Source organism: Plectropomus leopardus, chromosome 1 (assembly GCF_008729295.1).
Source record: "Plectropomus leopardus isolate mb chromosome 1, YSFRI_Pleo_2.0, whole genome shotgun sequence".
NCBI lineage: Eukaryota > Metazoa > Chordata > Actinopteri > Perciformes > Serranidae > Plectropomus > Plectropomus leopardus.
The window spans coordinates 350,498-364,691 of record NC_056463.1 but is presented as its reverse complement, the minus strand read 5'-3'; the positions used below and the strand labels follow the sequence as shown (position 1 = coordinate 364,691).

General features: G+C 39.3%; 1 protein-coding gene across 1 annotated transcript; it reads left to right on the top strand.

Moving 5' to 3' along the window:
• The first annotated feature begins 4,578 nt into the window (after nt 1-4,578).
• Nucleotides 4,579-12,724, top strand: LOC121943541 (rab GTPase-activating protein 1-like). Its single transcript, XM_042487085.1, has 4 exons — nt 4,579-4,699; nt 9,281-9,374; nt 11,639-11,789; nt 12,695-12,724. Exons 1-4 carry the CDS (start codon nt 4,591-4,593, stop codon nt 12,722-12,724), a joined length of 384 nt encoding a protein of 127 aa, XP_042343019.1. The 5' UTR covers nt 4,579-4,590.
• The last annotated feature ends 1,470 nt before the right edge of the window (nt 12,725-14,194 follow it).

Sequence of the window (14,194 nt, the reverse complement as noted above, 5' to 3'; positions counted from 1 at the left end):
TTACTGAATGAGATTTTTGATAAATAATCATCAGCAATGTTGATATGGTGACTAAATGGGTAAAGAAAAGGCTGCAACTTTAATCAGTTATTTTTTTTCTCAATTAATCAGTTAGTTGTTTGGTCGAAAAAAAGACCAAGATAATGACTTCAAAAGTCTTGTCTTTTCCAAATTTCCAAAAATAATCAGTTTTCTGTCATAGAGGATTGGAGAAACCAGAAAATGTTCAAATTTAAGAAGCTAGAATTAGAGTTTTTTTTTCTCTTTTTCTTAAAAAGTGTTCTGATTGATTGAACTGATTAATACATTTCCAAATTAGCTGGCTGTTTATTTAATAGTTGACTAATAATAGATTAAATATTGCAGCCTACTAAAGGCAAACAATAGAACAGCTAGAAGAATCTCATGATTTCATTACTTTACTGTTATGTAGCTTTTTGACCAGGAAAGGCAATACTTTGAATATTACAATGTCCAAAACCACAATAATATCTAGTCTTATATCACAATATTGATACAATACTGATATGTTGCCCAGCCCTAATGCCAACCCTGCTATCACATTTATCGTGTGATCTGATGTCTGGCAGCAAAATAAAAGTCATCACAATCCCCTGATGTGATGGGCTTAGTTGATAGCAACACATTAAGTGGATCCTTCTTGTATCTTACAGTTGATGTGTGATGTTAAACATCACACACCCTGAAATGTTTGCCCCTTCTGAGTTTTTACACTACTTGCCTGATTAAAAAGTGCTGAGAGAGAGTGAAGAAGGCCCATTCATTCATTTACCTCCCACCGACACAAGGACACCCAGCCTGAGCAATTGCTGCAGGTGCTTAAAAAATACAGTTAAGCTGTAAGCTTCCTCTTCCCTCTTAAAAAGCAGATCTCCTTTAGTAGGCCGTGGGGAGTTGGCAAAGCAGTGGACTGTGAGGAAGCTTTGGATTGTAGGGAGCTAATAAGAGGCTCTGTCTCATTATTGGCATGTGGGTAATTAACAGTGGCGGTCTGACTCGTCTGCCTGATTGCCTCTCTAGTTATCTCCTCAGTAAATGGAAGTGGTGCTGTGGTTAAGAGCTAATTAAAAGATAATATTGTGTGGAGGTTTTTGTGGAAGATGGTAATCAGAGGTGATACACGCACGCATAAAATATGTACGTAGTCCTATTGTCTTATTTTGCCAAAAGCAGTCATTAGCCAGGTGAAGTACCAGGGAGTCATTATGTGTGCCCACTTCTCAGAATGTTTTCTGTGTGTGCTTCACTGGAAAATGTATTCAGTGTCTCCTTTACTGGGAAACAAACCTACCAGGGCTGTAGGGTAGATCATGTGTGTAAAGCCCAAGTTGATTTCAAGATTGAGCTCTGTCAAGTCTGAACCAGATTTAGACACTGTTGGGGCGAAATCAAGACAAGGACTGAAGAAAATGTTGTGTACAAGAAACAATAAAGGTTTTGACTTTCCTAAAGATCATCAGATACTTAGATATATCTGCAGGAGCTGAAATTGGCAGTTCTTTACATACATGTTTGTGCAAATCCTTTTTTTCTGGTGCTCAAAAATAAAATTAGAAAATCAATAAAATATAAAAAATATTCAAGAAGAGCAACTAGCAGCTTGTGCCAGCATTCAGAGATTGATGGAACTAACTGCAGAGAGTGAAATCAGTGGTATCCGAGAGCCCATATTTGAAATAACAATAATTGAAAATTGCTTTGTAAAAGAAATTGCTAAGTCTTACATCAACTGTTGTCCTGTTTTGTAAAGACAAATGGCATTTATCTTACAGAATAACATTTAGCAGTGAGAGAGATACTCTTTCTTTATGCATCAACAAACCTTACTTTTTTCTCCTTCTTTTTTTATTAGAAATCCACAATAGTTAGTGTTGTGTTTGTACAGGGGGCCTTCTTTGGCCATGATTTTATCAGTGCCGTTAATAATTTATCCCATAGGGTTAACAATTTACCATAAGCTATAGAAAAGTCAACATGTTACCTAAGCCTTCTCAGATTTCCTCTAAAAATAGGCAAGGCTTGATATTCTTTCCCAATTTGTGCTCTCATCACTGACTTGAGTTAGTCATTAGACGCCACGCAAGTAGGCAGATCAATGCAGTTCATTGATCCATTCTACCAGGTGGAGGAGAAAGAGGCAACAACAGTAATTGAATAGGCCAGAAATAAACATCAGTAGTTTATGACACCCAAGGTTAAGTCTGCTGGCGTCTTTGCTCTCGTTTGCATTTCTTCAGTCTAGTGTTTGTGGATTTGGGGAGTAAAACTTGTATTAAACAATGTAACGTGCTAGACTTCAAAACAAACTTGTTGTAGTGATCATTGATATAGTTCAGCAATTTTCAGTTTCATATGTATTAACTAACACTTTAACAACAGTACCTGCCTAGCAGAAACAGAGTTATAATCCTACTGTAGATCTCTCTACCTGTCAATTGTAAGTCAAGTCTGTATTCACTAGGGTCCTATTTAAACCATACATAGCACATGGTGTAAAGCGCATGGTGCAAGTGCATTTAGGGCATGTCTAACTCGACTTTTGCTAGTTAATGAGCACATTCAGGGTGCTAAGTACAGTGCAAGGGGCTCAATGGTTGTATTTAATCCCTTAATTAATCATATTTGCTTTTGGTCGTGACATGAAATCAACCAATCAGGGCTTCATCTTCTATTCTCTTCAAAAGCCAGGTGCATCAGCATCTGGCGCACTGCTGTTTACATGGATAATTCAGCATACTGAAGAAGCAAGTGGTTTTCTGCTGAAAGTAATAAAGTACTTACACTACTTACACGATGTGGGTGCAGGCCGCGAAGATGACAACTCCCTTGGTCTGAAACAAGCAATGACAGTTGCACTGCGCTGTGCGCTACTCCATGCTGGGTTTAAGATCTGGCCCCGAAGGCAGTGATACACAACTTAGTCTGGCACCTACTGATACTCACTTTAGCCCCCCGACCATTTCTAAATTCACTATAAAAATAAAGTGATTCACGCTGGGAATTGTTTTTGTACTTTTATACGGTACCAGGGTGCATAAAAGAGCATCACAATATAGCTTCTTTATTTAAAAAAAAGGGCCAGCGGAGGATCCCCAGCACCCCCGACAGAGGCCCTAGCTAATCTCCTAATGTCCAAAAATCCCCGAAATGTCCTAAAATCCCAGAACTGTCCAAAACTTGTCCTAGAAATGTCCTCAAATTGTGGAAACATGTATGGGGCTACTGTGTCTGCCCTTGGCCTCCTGTCATTTCACAAAAGTTGCCCCCAAGCAAAACAGTTGAGGAACCTTGCCCTTGGGTTTTATCCCTACCAGCTCCTGAGTGAAAATTGATATTCATTGTTTATTGCATTCATTTGAGGGTATAATTCCAAAATAACATTGCAGATATAATAGAGCATGCATTTCATTACTGTAAAGGAGCCAGGATAAGAAAAATCTTAAGTCAAAGAATCATAAACAAAAATGGCGAATGTCTTTCAGCAACCTTTTGCCACAAAAAAATGAGCTCATAGTGAAAACACACCCGCTTTCAATCAATGATGGTTGTCTGAATCATTTTATATCAAATTGATAAGTGAATTCTGTACAGTTTTTCTTTTCTTTTTTGACATTTTCTTGCCTGTCGTCATTTTGCACTGGGCAGGTGGTGCACGGTCAGCTTGTGGGAGCTTGTTAGCTGCCGGTGTCTGTCTGTGGTTTTATGTGGCTCTCTTTGTTCACCCCTGTGACTTCTACTAGGTTGGCTTAATTGAGGGGCTGGCCTGCAGACTCCTGGCATCCCATCACAGTTGAAGCACAGCGGGCTCTCTGCTGCTGATGGTAGTGCTACAGCCGCTAGTTCCTCACACACGGCTCTTATCCTTTTATTGATGTCACCTGATGGGACAGTGAGCTCTGGACTGTCCACCTGCTGGATTGATTCCGAAAGCTGGTCCATGTTAGGTCTAAGACTGGTCATACTGATAACCTTGTCGAGATTAACCCTCACTGTCAATCTCATACTCACCCAACAATACCTGCAGGTATTCTCCCTGAGAAATGAGAATGGATCGTATGCTGGTTGGAGGAACTCTGTGCTCATCCATGACTCTGGTGCTTCTTTGGCTGCCATGATAGAGTGGATGTCCTTAACTCTGCAAATGAACACTTAAACACCGGATGATCCTCCTCCTCATAGCTTTCCTGTGTTTGAAGGGATCAGTCATCTGTATATGTAAAAGTGTTTAAAGCTCATCATTGAGCATCAATTGAGCCTCTTGAGCCCCTGTAGCATGTGATTGTCTCCTGGAGCTGATGTACTGTAGCTGTTTGAGTCCATTTGTCTTTGAATTACTGCTCACATGTTGTATCTAATGAAAGAGAATGATTTTGCATTAAAAAGCATCTCTGGGTTAACTCATAATATCTTACATGATATATATCTAAGTTTGCATCATTGACGTATTATTCTTTCAGATTAATGACCAAACCATTTTAGATTTATAAATTATTTCAACTTTTGGATAATATAATAATATAATGTCTAAATGTAAGTGTTTGTGTGTGTGTGCAGCAGGCACCAGAGAGGATGGGTCAGAGCGATGCTGTGTATGAGGTGGTGAGTCTTCAGAGGGAGGCGGAGAGAAGCAATGAAGGACGACTGGCCTCGCCCACTGAGGAAGAGGAGGCTGATGAAGGTATGCATGTTTCTCATCTCTCTCTCTCTCACACTCTCTCTTTTCCTCTTTCTCTCTCTCTCTCTCTTTCGCTCTCTCTCTCTCTCTCTCTCTCTCCTCAGTTGCTTGTTTTCTACCCCTTTTACTTTTAGTTGAGTTAATCAAATACAATATATACTAAGTCACATCACATAATCACCAATGATGCAAATTCTTCAAATCTTTCAAAAGCCAATTCGGCTTCTCTGTCTCTGTACATCGTTGATAAGATGCCAGAATTCCTCAGCAGAATGCCTTTCCCCAAATATACACTCACATATCACACACGCATGCGTGCTTGCATAATTTGTCTTCCAAATCTGGCGTGATTGAAAAATGCGACCTTACATTGTGTAGTGCTGCACCCCTGTATCTCTCACTGCCTGTAATATCAGAGAGAAACGAGATGCTTCTAGGAACATTCACAGGCACAAAAAAGAAAATAATTGCTTTACCACAAATAGCTTGTCAGAGGGAGCATTTACTTTACATTCCACATATCCAGCAGTTTTTTTTTGCGGAGTGGCATGAACCTCTCATCTAAATGAGATCATGCGTCCAGATATTCAGTCTGAAATCGAGGCTACCAACACACACCTACTCTGTTTTGTTTTTTTTTGGTAGCAATGAATTGTCAAAAGCGCAAATGTGCTGTTCATCGGCTGACATGAATCAACAGTGAAGTTTCATTTTGTTTAGGCACATAAACATCAGGGGCAGGGATGTATGTACGTTTGTGTTTGAACATGTGTTTATGTTGGTCATGTGTAAGTGAGTATGGCAAGGCATGTGATAAAAGTAATGTGTATAGATCATGGGTAAGGACATTGAGTGTGGGCGCATATGTGTGAAAAGAAAGGCACATTTTCTGTGTGTTTTACAACTGATTCTGTGGGTGTGTGTATTACATGGGACAGCTATTTGTGTGATAATGCATGGCTGTGTGTACTCCTGTGCATCAAGTGTGAGCGGTTTTGTGTGAAGCCTGGCTCAGTCCTGTTAGGACTTGTTGGCTCATAGCACTACAACACTGCAGCGTCAAACTACAATTTAACATCCCCTTCACAACCTTTTTGGGTGAAAAGATCAGCCTTTGTCAGTCGAGCGGACCAATGAACATCCTAGCCAGTCAGATTTGAAATGTGACAACAATATTACAGAAAAATACGAAAAAAAACCCAAACAGACACTGAATTTAATATGACCATGACCAGTTGAGGTAAGAAACCAGAGCAGAGTGGATATTTTCCTGTCAATAATGGAAGCCACAGAACACCTTTGGCCCCATGTGCAGAGGTTGTATCCGTGCCGCAGCAGCCAGGGATTCGATTCTGGCCTTGGCCCTTTGCTAGATGGCATCCCCTCTCTCTCCTCCCTTTCACGCCTAAACTATCCAATAAAATAAAAAGCCCCAAAAATAATTTTGTAAAAAAAATAATAATGGCAGCCACGTCAGAGGGATAAAGGCCAAATGGCATTAACATTAAAATCACCAACACTGGCTGTTAGACTCCAGTAGCTAACAAACATGACCCAGTTTCAGTCCACTAATATAAACAGGGCTGGCATTTCCACCTGACCACTGGCTCAGTTGTGCAGGTGTCGCAGATTACACCTGGCCGCAGTTCAGGCTGCATGCTTTATGATGTTGTTTTGGATAAAGGTGTACACTTTTATGTTAATTTTGTGTGTGTATTTACATGCATACTTACATGCATCCCTGTGTCACCTCATAAGAGACCTGGATACAGCGTTGGAGATCGGACTTGTTCTTTCCTATGACAGCTGCTCAGTTGCGCATGAGGCCAAAAATGCTCAACTACCCCTTATAAAACTACCCAGATGATTGGTGCTGCCTCAGCATCAATGAGCACCATACAGCAGGCACACTAGAGACTTACAATTCCAGTTTAGTGCCTCAATAACTTGAATTGGGATTAAAATGATTTGATCTTCATATAGACTTAGCTAATGTAATTAGACCAAATGGATTTAGATGATAGTGAAAAGAGTCATTTTGCGGGGATTGTAGCACCCAAAAAAAGTATCCACTGACTTACAGATGTCAATGTCACAATGTGCTCCTAAGGAAAAAGTATTTTTGAGCCCAATGGCATCACATGATGGACTCAGGAGTTGTAATTTCATTGTTTGTCCATTAAGAAAACTGGCTTCAAACCCCAGCTCACTTCCTGGGGGCCTTGGTTTTTCCTCCAAATTTCACAGTGTGTGGATTATTGTTTCGTAGCAGCTAAATTAATTTAATGTAGATTATCATATAAACTAAAATATTTAAAAGGCAGTATCCTTTATTTTAAATAAATGTTTATACAAAGAAAAAGCTCTATACTACGCAGGTTATTGATTCACACCTACCTTGGAAACATGACATTTTAAACAGGTAACAAAAGCCTAAAAATTGTTCCAATACTAAGGTCAAAGCACAGTCCATTTGGACGTGAATGAACAAAACATAGACTTTAAAGGCACCCCTTATTCAAAATGAATTCAAAACTTTTTGTAAAAATGTCATCTTAAATTGTGATACTGCAACATGGGAACATCTAACATTGGAAGATACTCTTCACCCTAATGTGTTGCTACTCTGTCTTCTCTGCCACTGTCAACAGTCCTCTACTTTTTTCATCTTGAAGCACTAAAATGTGTTAACAGAGTGGGAGGCAAAAATTGTCACCCAAAGTCACGAGTCAGCCACCAAGGCTGGAGCTGACGGCTTTCAACTGGCACTGAAGGAGCTATTCAGAGAGCTTTTTCTATAACGCCCCTTTCCTCCCCAGAGCTGAAAATTGGAGGCGCTCAGGGCCGTGGAGCTGGGGGTCAGCCTCATTGTGTACAGGAATGAATACACTCCCAGTGTAGATACCACCGCTGTGACACACACACATACACACACACATTCAATTCATGTGGATGTTTTTTTTCTTCTTCTTGAAAGCTGTAATGTGAAAAATAGGCCTGAAGCTGACATATTTTTTTTTCTGTTTTCCTTTCCATTCACTCCAAGGCTTTGTGGTTGTTACATATTGTGTTTTTGTTACCCTTTTTTGTATACATGTAGGGGCACAATTCGTGTGTGCACTCTATGTTCTGGTTTCATATACACTCACACCGACTGTGATCAAACACATGCACATATACTGTACATGCAGCCACTCTTTGTGATTTATGACTGGAATCGTCTTATATCTGCATAATGCAACACAATAAGACAAGAAGAGCTTGACTGATTCAGTACACTGCTGTCACATAAGAAGTGATGTTTGAAAAATAATTGCCAGACTCAGTAAAGGACATTAAATTTACAATTAAATGCTATAACTTAAAGAACACTGAAATAAGGTACTGTGAAATATGAGATGTTGAACATCTTCATGCCGCAAGCAGGGAACTTCTGCTCACTTTAGTGTAGACAAAACCAATCTACTAGTGGCTTTAACATCAGAGAGATCCAGTTTGAAAGTAATCCTATAGTAAATGCACAGCCCCTCTCCAGATTAAAAGGCAACAGTAATGGCCCTCATCCTCACTGTTTCTTTCATCACCTGGTAAGTTGGCAATGGCTTTGGACTCACGCTTCCTCGCCACGTGGCCTCAACCAATCTGAGGACAGAGGCAGCAGCTTTGTGCTGGGGGCCAAACCATTTGAAAGGGCTCATCAAGCATTTATAAAGACCTGAAAAGCTCCTGCTGAGGCTGTAAGGATGTATAGAAACAGCAGTGCATTGAGCATAGTGGCTGCATGTTCCAGAAGAAAATGTCTTCACTCATTATTTAATGCCAAAGTCTTAGTAAAGGCTTCAGGGAGACTAAATGATGTCTTCAAAGACTTTTGAGGGCTGTTGCTGCTCAGTTTTGTTCAGTGAAACTTATTACAATGCTCTGAGTAGTTCACGCCACCATTGTGTTTTTTTTTTATATGTATTTCACTTTTATTTTCATTCTCATTGTGTACTATGTGCTGGATGTAACATGTAAAGCTCTGTGTGGACCGTGTGTGTGCTTCTTCCAGTGGGTGGTTTCTGTGTAGTGATCAGTTCATCTCTCCAGCAGCAGAGTGGGACAGACAGTCAATTAGTGCCTCTGCATCTAAACACAAGTGGTTCACTGTGCTGATTGCCTCTTGTCTGCCTCACGAACCACCAGACAGAAGAACAGCAATAATGGAAAGTGTAGGCACTGTACAGGCACTTTTCCTCCATTTGACTGAGTGGCATCAATATTAACAGATTTTAGAGTGTGCTGTGCAGATTATGGCTCTCTGACATACATACATAAAAAAAGACATTGAGATGTATATATCTTATTCCAACAGACTGATGGCCCTCGTATAGCTGCCAATCTAATCTTAAAGATCTGCATAAGCCCTGTTTGACCAACTGCTTAGACACAAAGACAACTATTTGCTCTTTGACAAAGTTAAAGGCCTCCTCAACAAGGTGGTGGTCTGAACACTGTATGCTGATGTTCACAAGGGTTGCAGATATCAAGGATGATCTGTTTATGCTAAATATCTGTTAATGTCTGTGTTTGTGTTTGCCATAGATAGCGACAGTGAAATCTCCAGTGGAACAGGAGACGTTTCCAAAGACTGTCCTGAGAAAATCCTGGAGTCCTGGGGAGGAATCCTCACCAGATGGTAAGCCTTCAAAAGAGAAAGAAAGACTTAGAAATTTGGAAATTGAGTATGATTAAAATTTAGATTAAATTAAATGTTCTCTCTATCCAGTAATACAGGATAGAGTGAAAAATAGAGTTATGGATTTGTATGTAGTTGGACAATATAAAAATAATGGGATAGAAAGAGAAGCTGCCTATTTAAAATAGGGAGTTTAGAGGTGAATAGTGAAGAAATGGAGGCGGGTGGATATAGATGTGGAGAATGTGGTAATGTACTGAGTCAATTTTCCCCTTGAATAAAAATTCTATTGTTCAAAAGCCACATTTTAGATTTACTTTTTTAATTTCAGTGGAGATTTAAATGTTTTCAGCTTTACCAAAAATACTTAATACTCATAAAAATCAAGCATTAGGAACAAGCAAATACCATACCATGTTTATCTAAATTTAGAGAAACGTGGTCAATTTTAAGGTGAAAAACAGTGACTTTTAAGAGTAACTTAATCCCTAAACCACTTTTTTTCCAGCTGGAAACGAATACATATGGGTATTTCTTGGTGTATGGGATGGATTCAAGTTGAAATCTTGACCTTTTAGTGCGAAGTATTTGATTTCTGCATATCGTATGATAAATCTGTTTGGCGACTGCCCTCTACTGGTTGAAACCAAAGCTGTTACAAGTAAATTTTGCTATTGGCTCTTCTGGTGGCAGGTTATATATATGGTGGCCACAGATACCTCTTCTCAAGGGCAAGAAATTCTAGCCATAGGTCCAATAAACCATGGTATTGTGGGGAAACAAAGACACTAACGTAAAATAATGTTCCTAGCTAGCTAACTTAGTTTTTTTTGAGTCAGTGTCAGTTTGCATCATATTTTGTTTTACAGGAAGAAAACATGATTATATTATGATATGACAATACAAATGAATAATTTTTCTGTATTTTTTGGTAAATATTGTTAAATAGGTGCAAGTTAAGGCTGGGGATATGAACTACAAGGGTTAATCTGGACTTTAAGAGGCACTATACTCAAACAGTGCCCAAGAAGATCTGTGATTTATGCAAGTAACTTGTGAATAAATCACTGCAGCAGTAACTTAGAACTGGATACAGCATAAGAAACTGAGTGTAAATGTAAAATGGAGGATGAACTAGTGTCAATATACCATGGGGGTTATAAATGCAATTACACCAAACATGGATTTTAGCTCTTTGTCTTGTGCAAAAATACTGTGACACGAGACACAGATGCTGAAAGGTGAATTGGGCCCACCGTGCCACATACACACTGATTTACAGTTCAGAGCCGGGGTCCTTTGACTGTTTTACCATCTCTCTTAGTATGGAAAATCGTTCCCTTCAGATACAGCCATTAATTTAACCTACTATAACACATACTGTCATTTTTCTAACACTGTGCTTTTACAACAACCAGCGTTGTTACATGCAGCTTTAGGTGGGGCATGATTAACTGAATGAGAGATGAAAGATGTTTCTGGCTTTTTGTATCATTTCACAGCCTGTTTTCCTGCTGTTGCATCAGCACAATGAAGTGAAGTAGTTTATTGGGGGAATTGCTTTTATATGGCTTCAATAAATGCATTATGATGAGATTTCAAGCATCATTAAAAAGAGCTGAGGCAGTGTGTTTTCAAAAAAGCAAGACATTTTCTCATGTGGGAGAACTCTCATAGCACGGCAGCACTGCAGTTAATATTCTAATTCACTACAGTATTATAGTTGGTACTGTAGTTAGTATAGTAGTTACATTATTACTGCACTCAATAATATGACATTTAATAGAGTAGGTAGTACTGTGCTCAATACTGAAGTTAATACTGTAATTTCATTGTGTTTGAACGAGGCAGTGAATCTAGAGTTGCTTGAAGTAGAACCATAGCAGCAGTCTGGTTGTACTGGGCAGCTCCCGTTGTAAATGTGTGTACCTGTATAAATAGGTAACTGGGTGTTCAATCAGCCCAATTAGCTCGACCAGAATAGTAAGGAAAAAATATAAAAGAATTTTGGTAATTATACTATAATTAATGACAACTTTGTTATTAAGAAAAAGTAGTATTCATGTTTAGTGCAGCATGAATACCTCAGTGTGACAGGTGTGTCACTCTGCACTTGATTGACTCAGTTTGTCTTTATGCTGTCACTGCTCATAAAAACAATGATCAAATCTGTCCAGCTGCACTTTTCATTAATATTTAAAGTGGCTGAATTGAATTAAGTGATATAATAAGGTAATGGATTACCCCTACATGTTGTGCATCAGGCATGGGAACCTGTCCACTCGTCCGAAGGGTTTGCCCTCGTTGGTGCGCAGTGGCATTCCTGAGCCACTCAGAGCTGAAGTCTGGCAGCTGCTGGCTGGTTGCCACGACAACCACGACCTGCTTGAGCATTACCGCATCCTCATCACTAAGGTAAACCCTGGCACACACACTTACACAGACCACTGAGGGACACCTTTGTACCAACTTCCCATTTCACTTTTTTTGTGGAGGTTTCTGAGGTTGTATATAGCATGTGCAGGTGTTTTCCAAACATTTTCTTTTAATCATATCCTGGTACTTAGGGCTGGCATGCCAACAGGCTTTTTTTGGTTTCCATCGGATTTTATGTGTCACTGGCTAAAAAGAGAAGGACTCCTAACTAAAGTCAAAAGGTATTTTACTCATATGTGTGTACAGTTGTGTATTCTCCTGCTCTGTAATTATGACTCCGGGTAAACTTAAGATTTGGGAATCAGTGTTCTCACAGGTTCTTGGTTGTGCTATCATCATTTATTTTCACTTTTTTTACCAAAGGTAGATATTATTTTTTACCATACAAACTGATGAAAGTATTTTATATTTCCCTTGTGTGTGGATGTTTCGTATATGATACAGGAGTTGACTCTCCACTGGTTCTGACAGGTATAGTGCAGTTTTGGGTTGTGTTTTGATGGAAACCAGATGAGTGGTGTGATGAATCTTTATGATATCATGTCACTATGATGGGAATTAAGTTTTTTTTCTCATTGTGTGTACTGTAGTATGTCTGTGAATACTGACATCATCGATAGCATTGCTCCTCCTCTGATCTGTGCGTCTTTTAATTAGCTGTGACATTTAAATTCATGTGACGCTGTCATAAGCCTATAACAGCTCCTAATGGCCCTTTAGCCTCCTACAGAGCTTCAGAAATTCAAGGTAAATTTTTTGACCTTCAGTATTTAATTTCTGGGTGTTCTTCATGCTGACTTCACATATACCTTGCTTGGTGAGGTGAGTTTGACTGTGTGGTTTTTTAATCTTAAGGTGTAGTGGTTATCCCTGTTGCCTTCCAGCAAGAGAGTCCCTGCGACACCCAAGAGTAACCCAAGTGGTTATGGCTAATGAATGAAAAGTCTGAGGTGGTGAAAATGCTGTTGTACATGTGCATGTCATACTCTGGTGTACCAGCATGGCCTGAAAATTGGACTTGGATTGACTGCTGACTATCTTCACTTTAACACCACCAGTTTGTTTCATATGATCAGAACTAGGGGATCAAATAGATTTAGTGTTGCCTCTTAGTTCTGGTTCACTTAATTTGTACTCTGATCAAATTAAGAGCTGCAAGCTTCAAGTCATATTAGCTGTCAGGACACTCATTGATGGGACAGTTTTGAACTGTCAATCTGCATGATCACTACTGCTTGAATTTACAATTTCTTTCATTTTTGTTCTTCTCCAGAAAGACTTATAACTTGTGCAGGGCTAGAGCAGAACAGTACACATCACATCTAAAAATGTGTAGCACAAACACCAACATTGTCCTTGCCAATAAATTATTGGTAACCAATAGTAACGAGGTCATCGTTAAAAGTTACAGGTTAGAGGTCAGAGTTTCAATAGCCAGAGAGCAGAGATGGAAAGAAGTTTTCCATTGACATAAATATTGATGTGGAAAAGCGTAGCAAGCTATTAAACAGTTCTGGACTTTTATTGTTACACATTTTCAAATGAATTAGTTATGACAATATTACATGTAAGGTTTTTTGTTTGTGATAAAGATAACAATCCATCTTTGTGTAATCCAATAAACATCTATCACTTTGCTTGATATTTTAATGATTTCATAAATATATTATTGCCGCGTTAGTGTTTTGTTAACTCTGTTAATCTTTATAGATCTTAAATTTTTGTCAGTTTTCCACAGGTGTCAATCATAGTAAAGCTAAACTATCCAAATGTGATGGAGTAGTTGTGCACACCAGGTGTGTGACCCATCTTTGGATTTTAGCAAGATTTGTAAACCAGTAGGTAGAGTGACAGAACCCCAGTGGACCTGGCAGCAGCAGCAGCAGGAGGTGACAGACAAAGCAGACAGAGACCCTTGCTTTTATGGATAATGCAATAGTCTTTTCTCTTTGCCGCACAGGATCGGTTGAAACTACCTGCCTCGATCAATAAGCAGAGAGAGAGAGAGAGAGAGAGAGAGAGAGAGAGAGAGAGAGAGAGAAAGATTGATGGAAAGAAGAAAAATGGAGAGAAGGAGGAATGTGGACCCATAAATATGAGGTTGTAGTCACTGAGGGAGAATTTGAGAAAAGGAATGTGTGTAAATGTCAAAAGAGCTGGCAGATTTCTCTCCTTCCTGAGTCACATGTTTTTTAGTTGTCTTTCATCAACTGTTTAAATTTCTCCCTTTGTCTTTCTCAATCTCTGTTTCCGTCACCATCTTTATCTGTTAAATAATTAGCACAGTTGTTCTTTTGCTCTTTATGTACCATTTCTCTACCTTGCTCGCTCTGTCCTTCTCTCTCTCTCTCTTTCTCTCCTTATGTAAGACCAGGCTTCTGTAG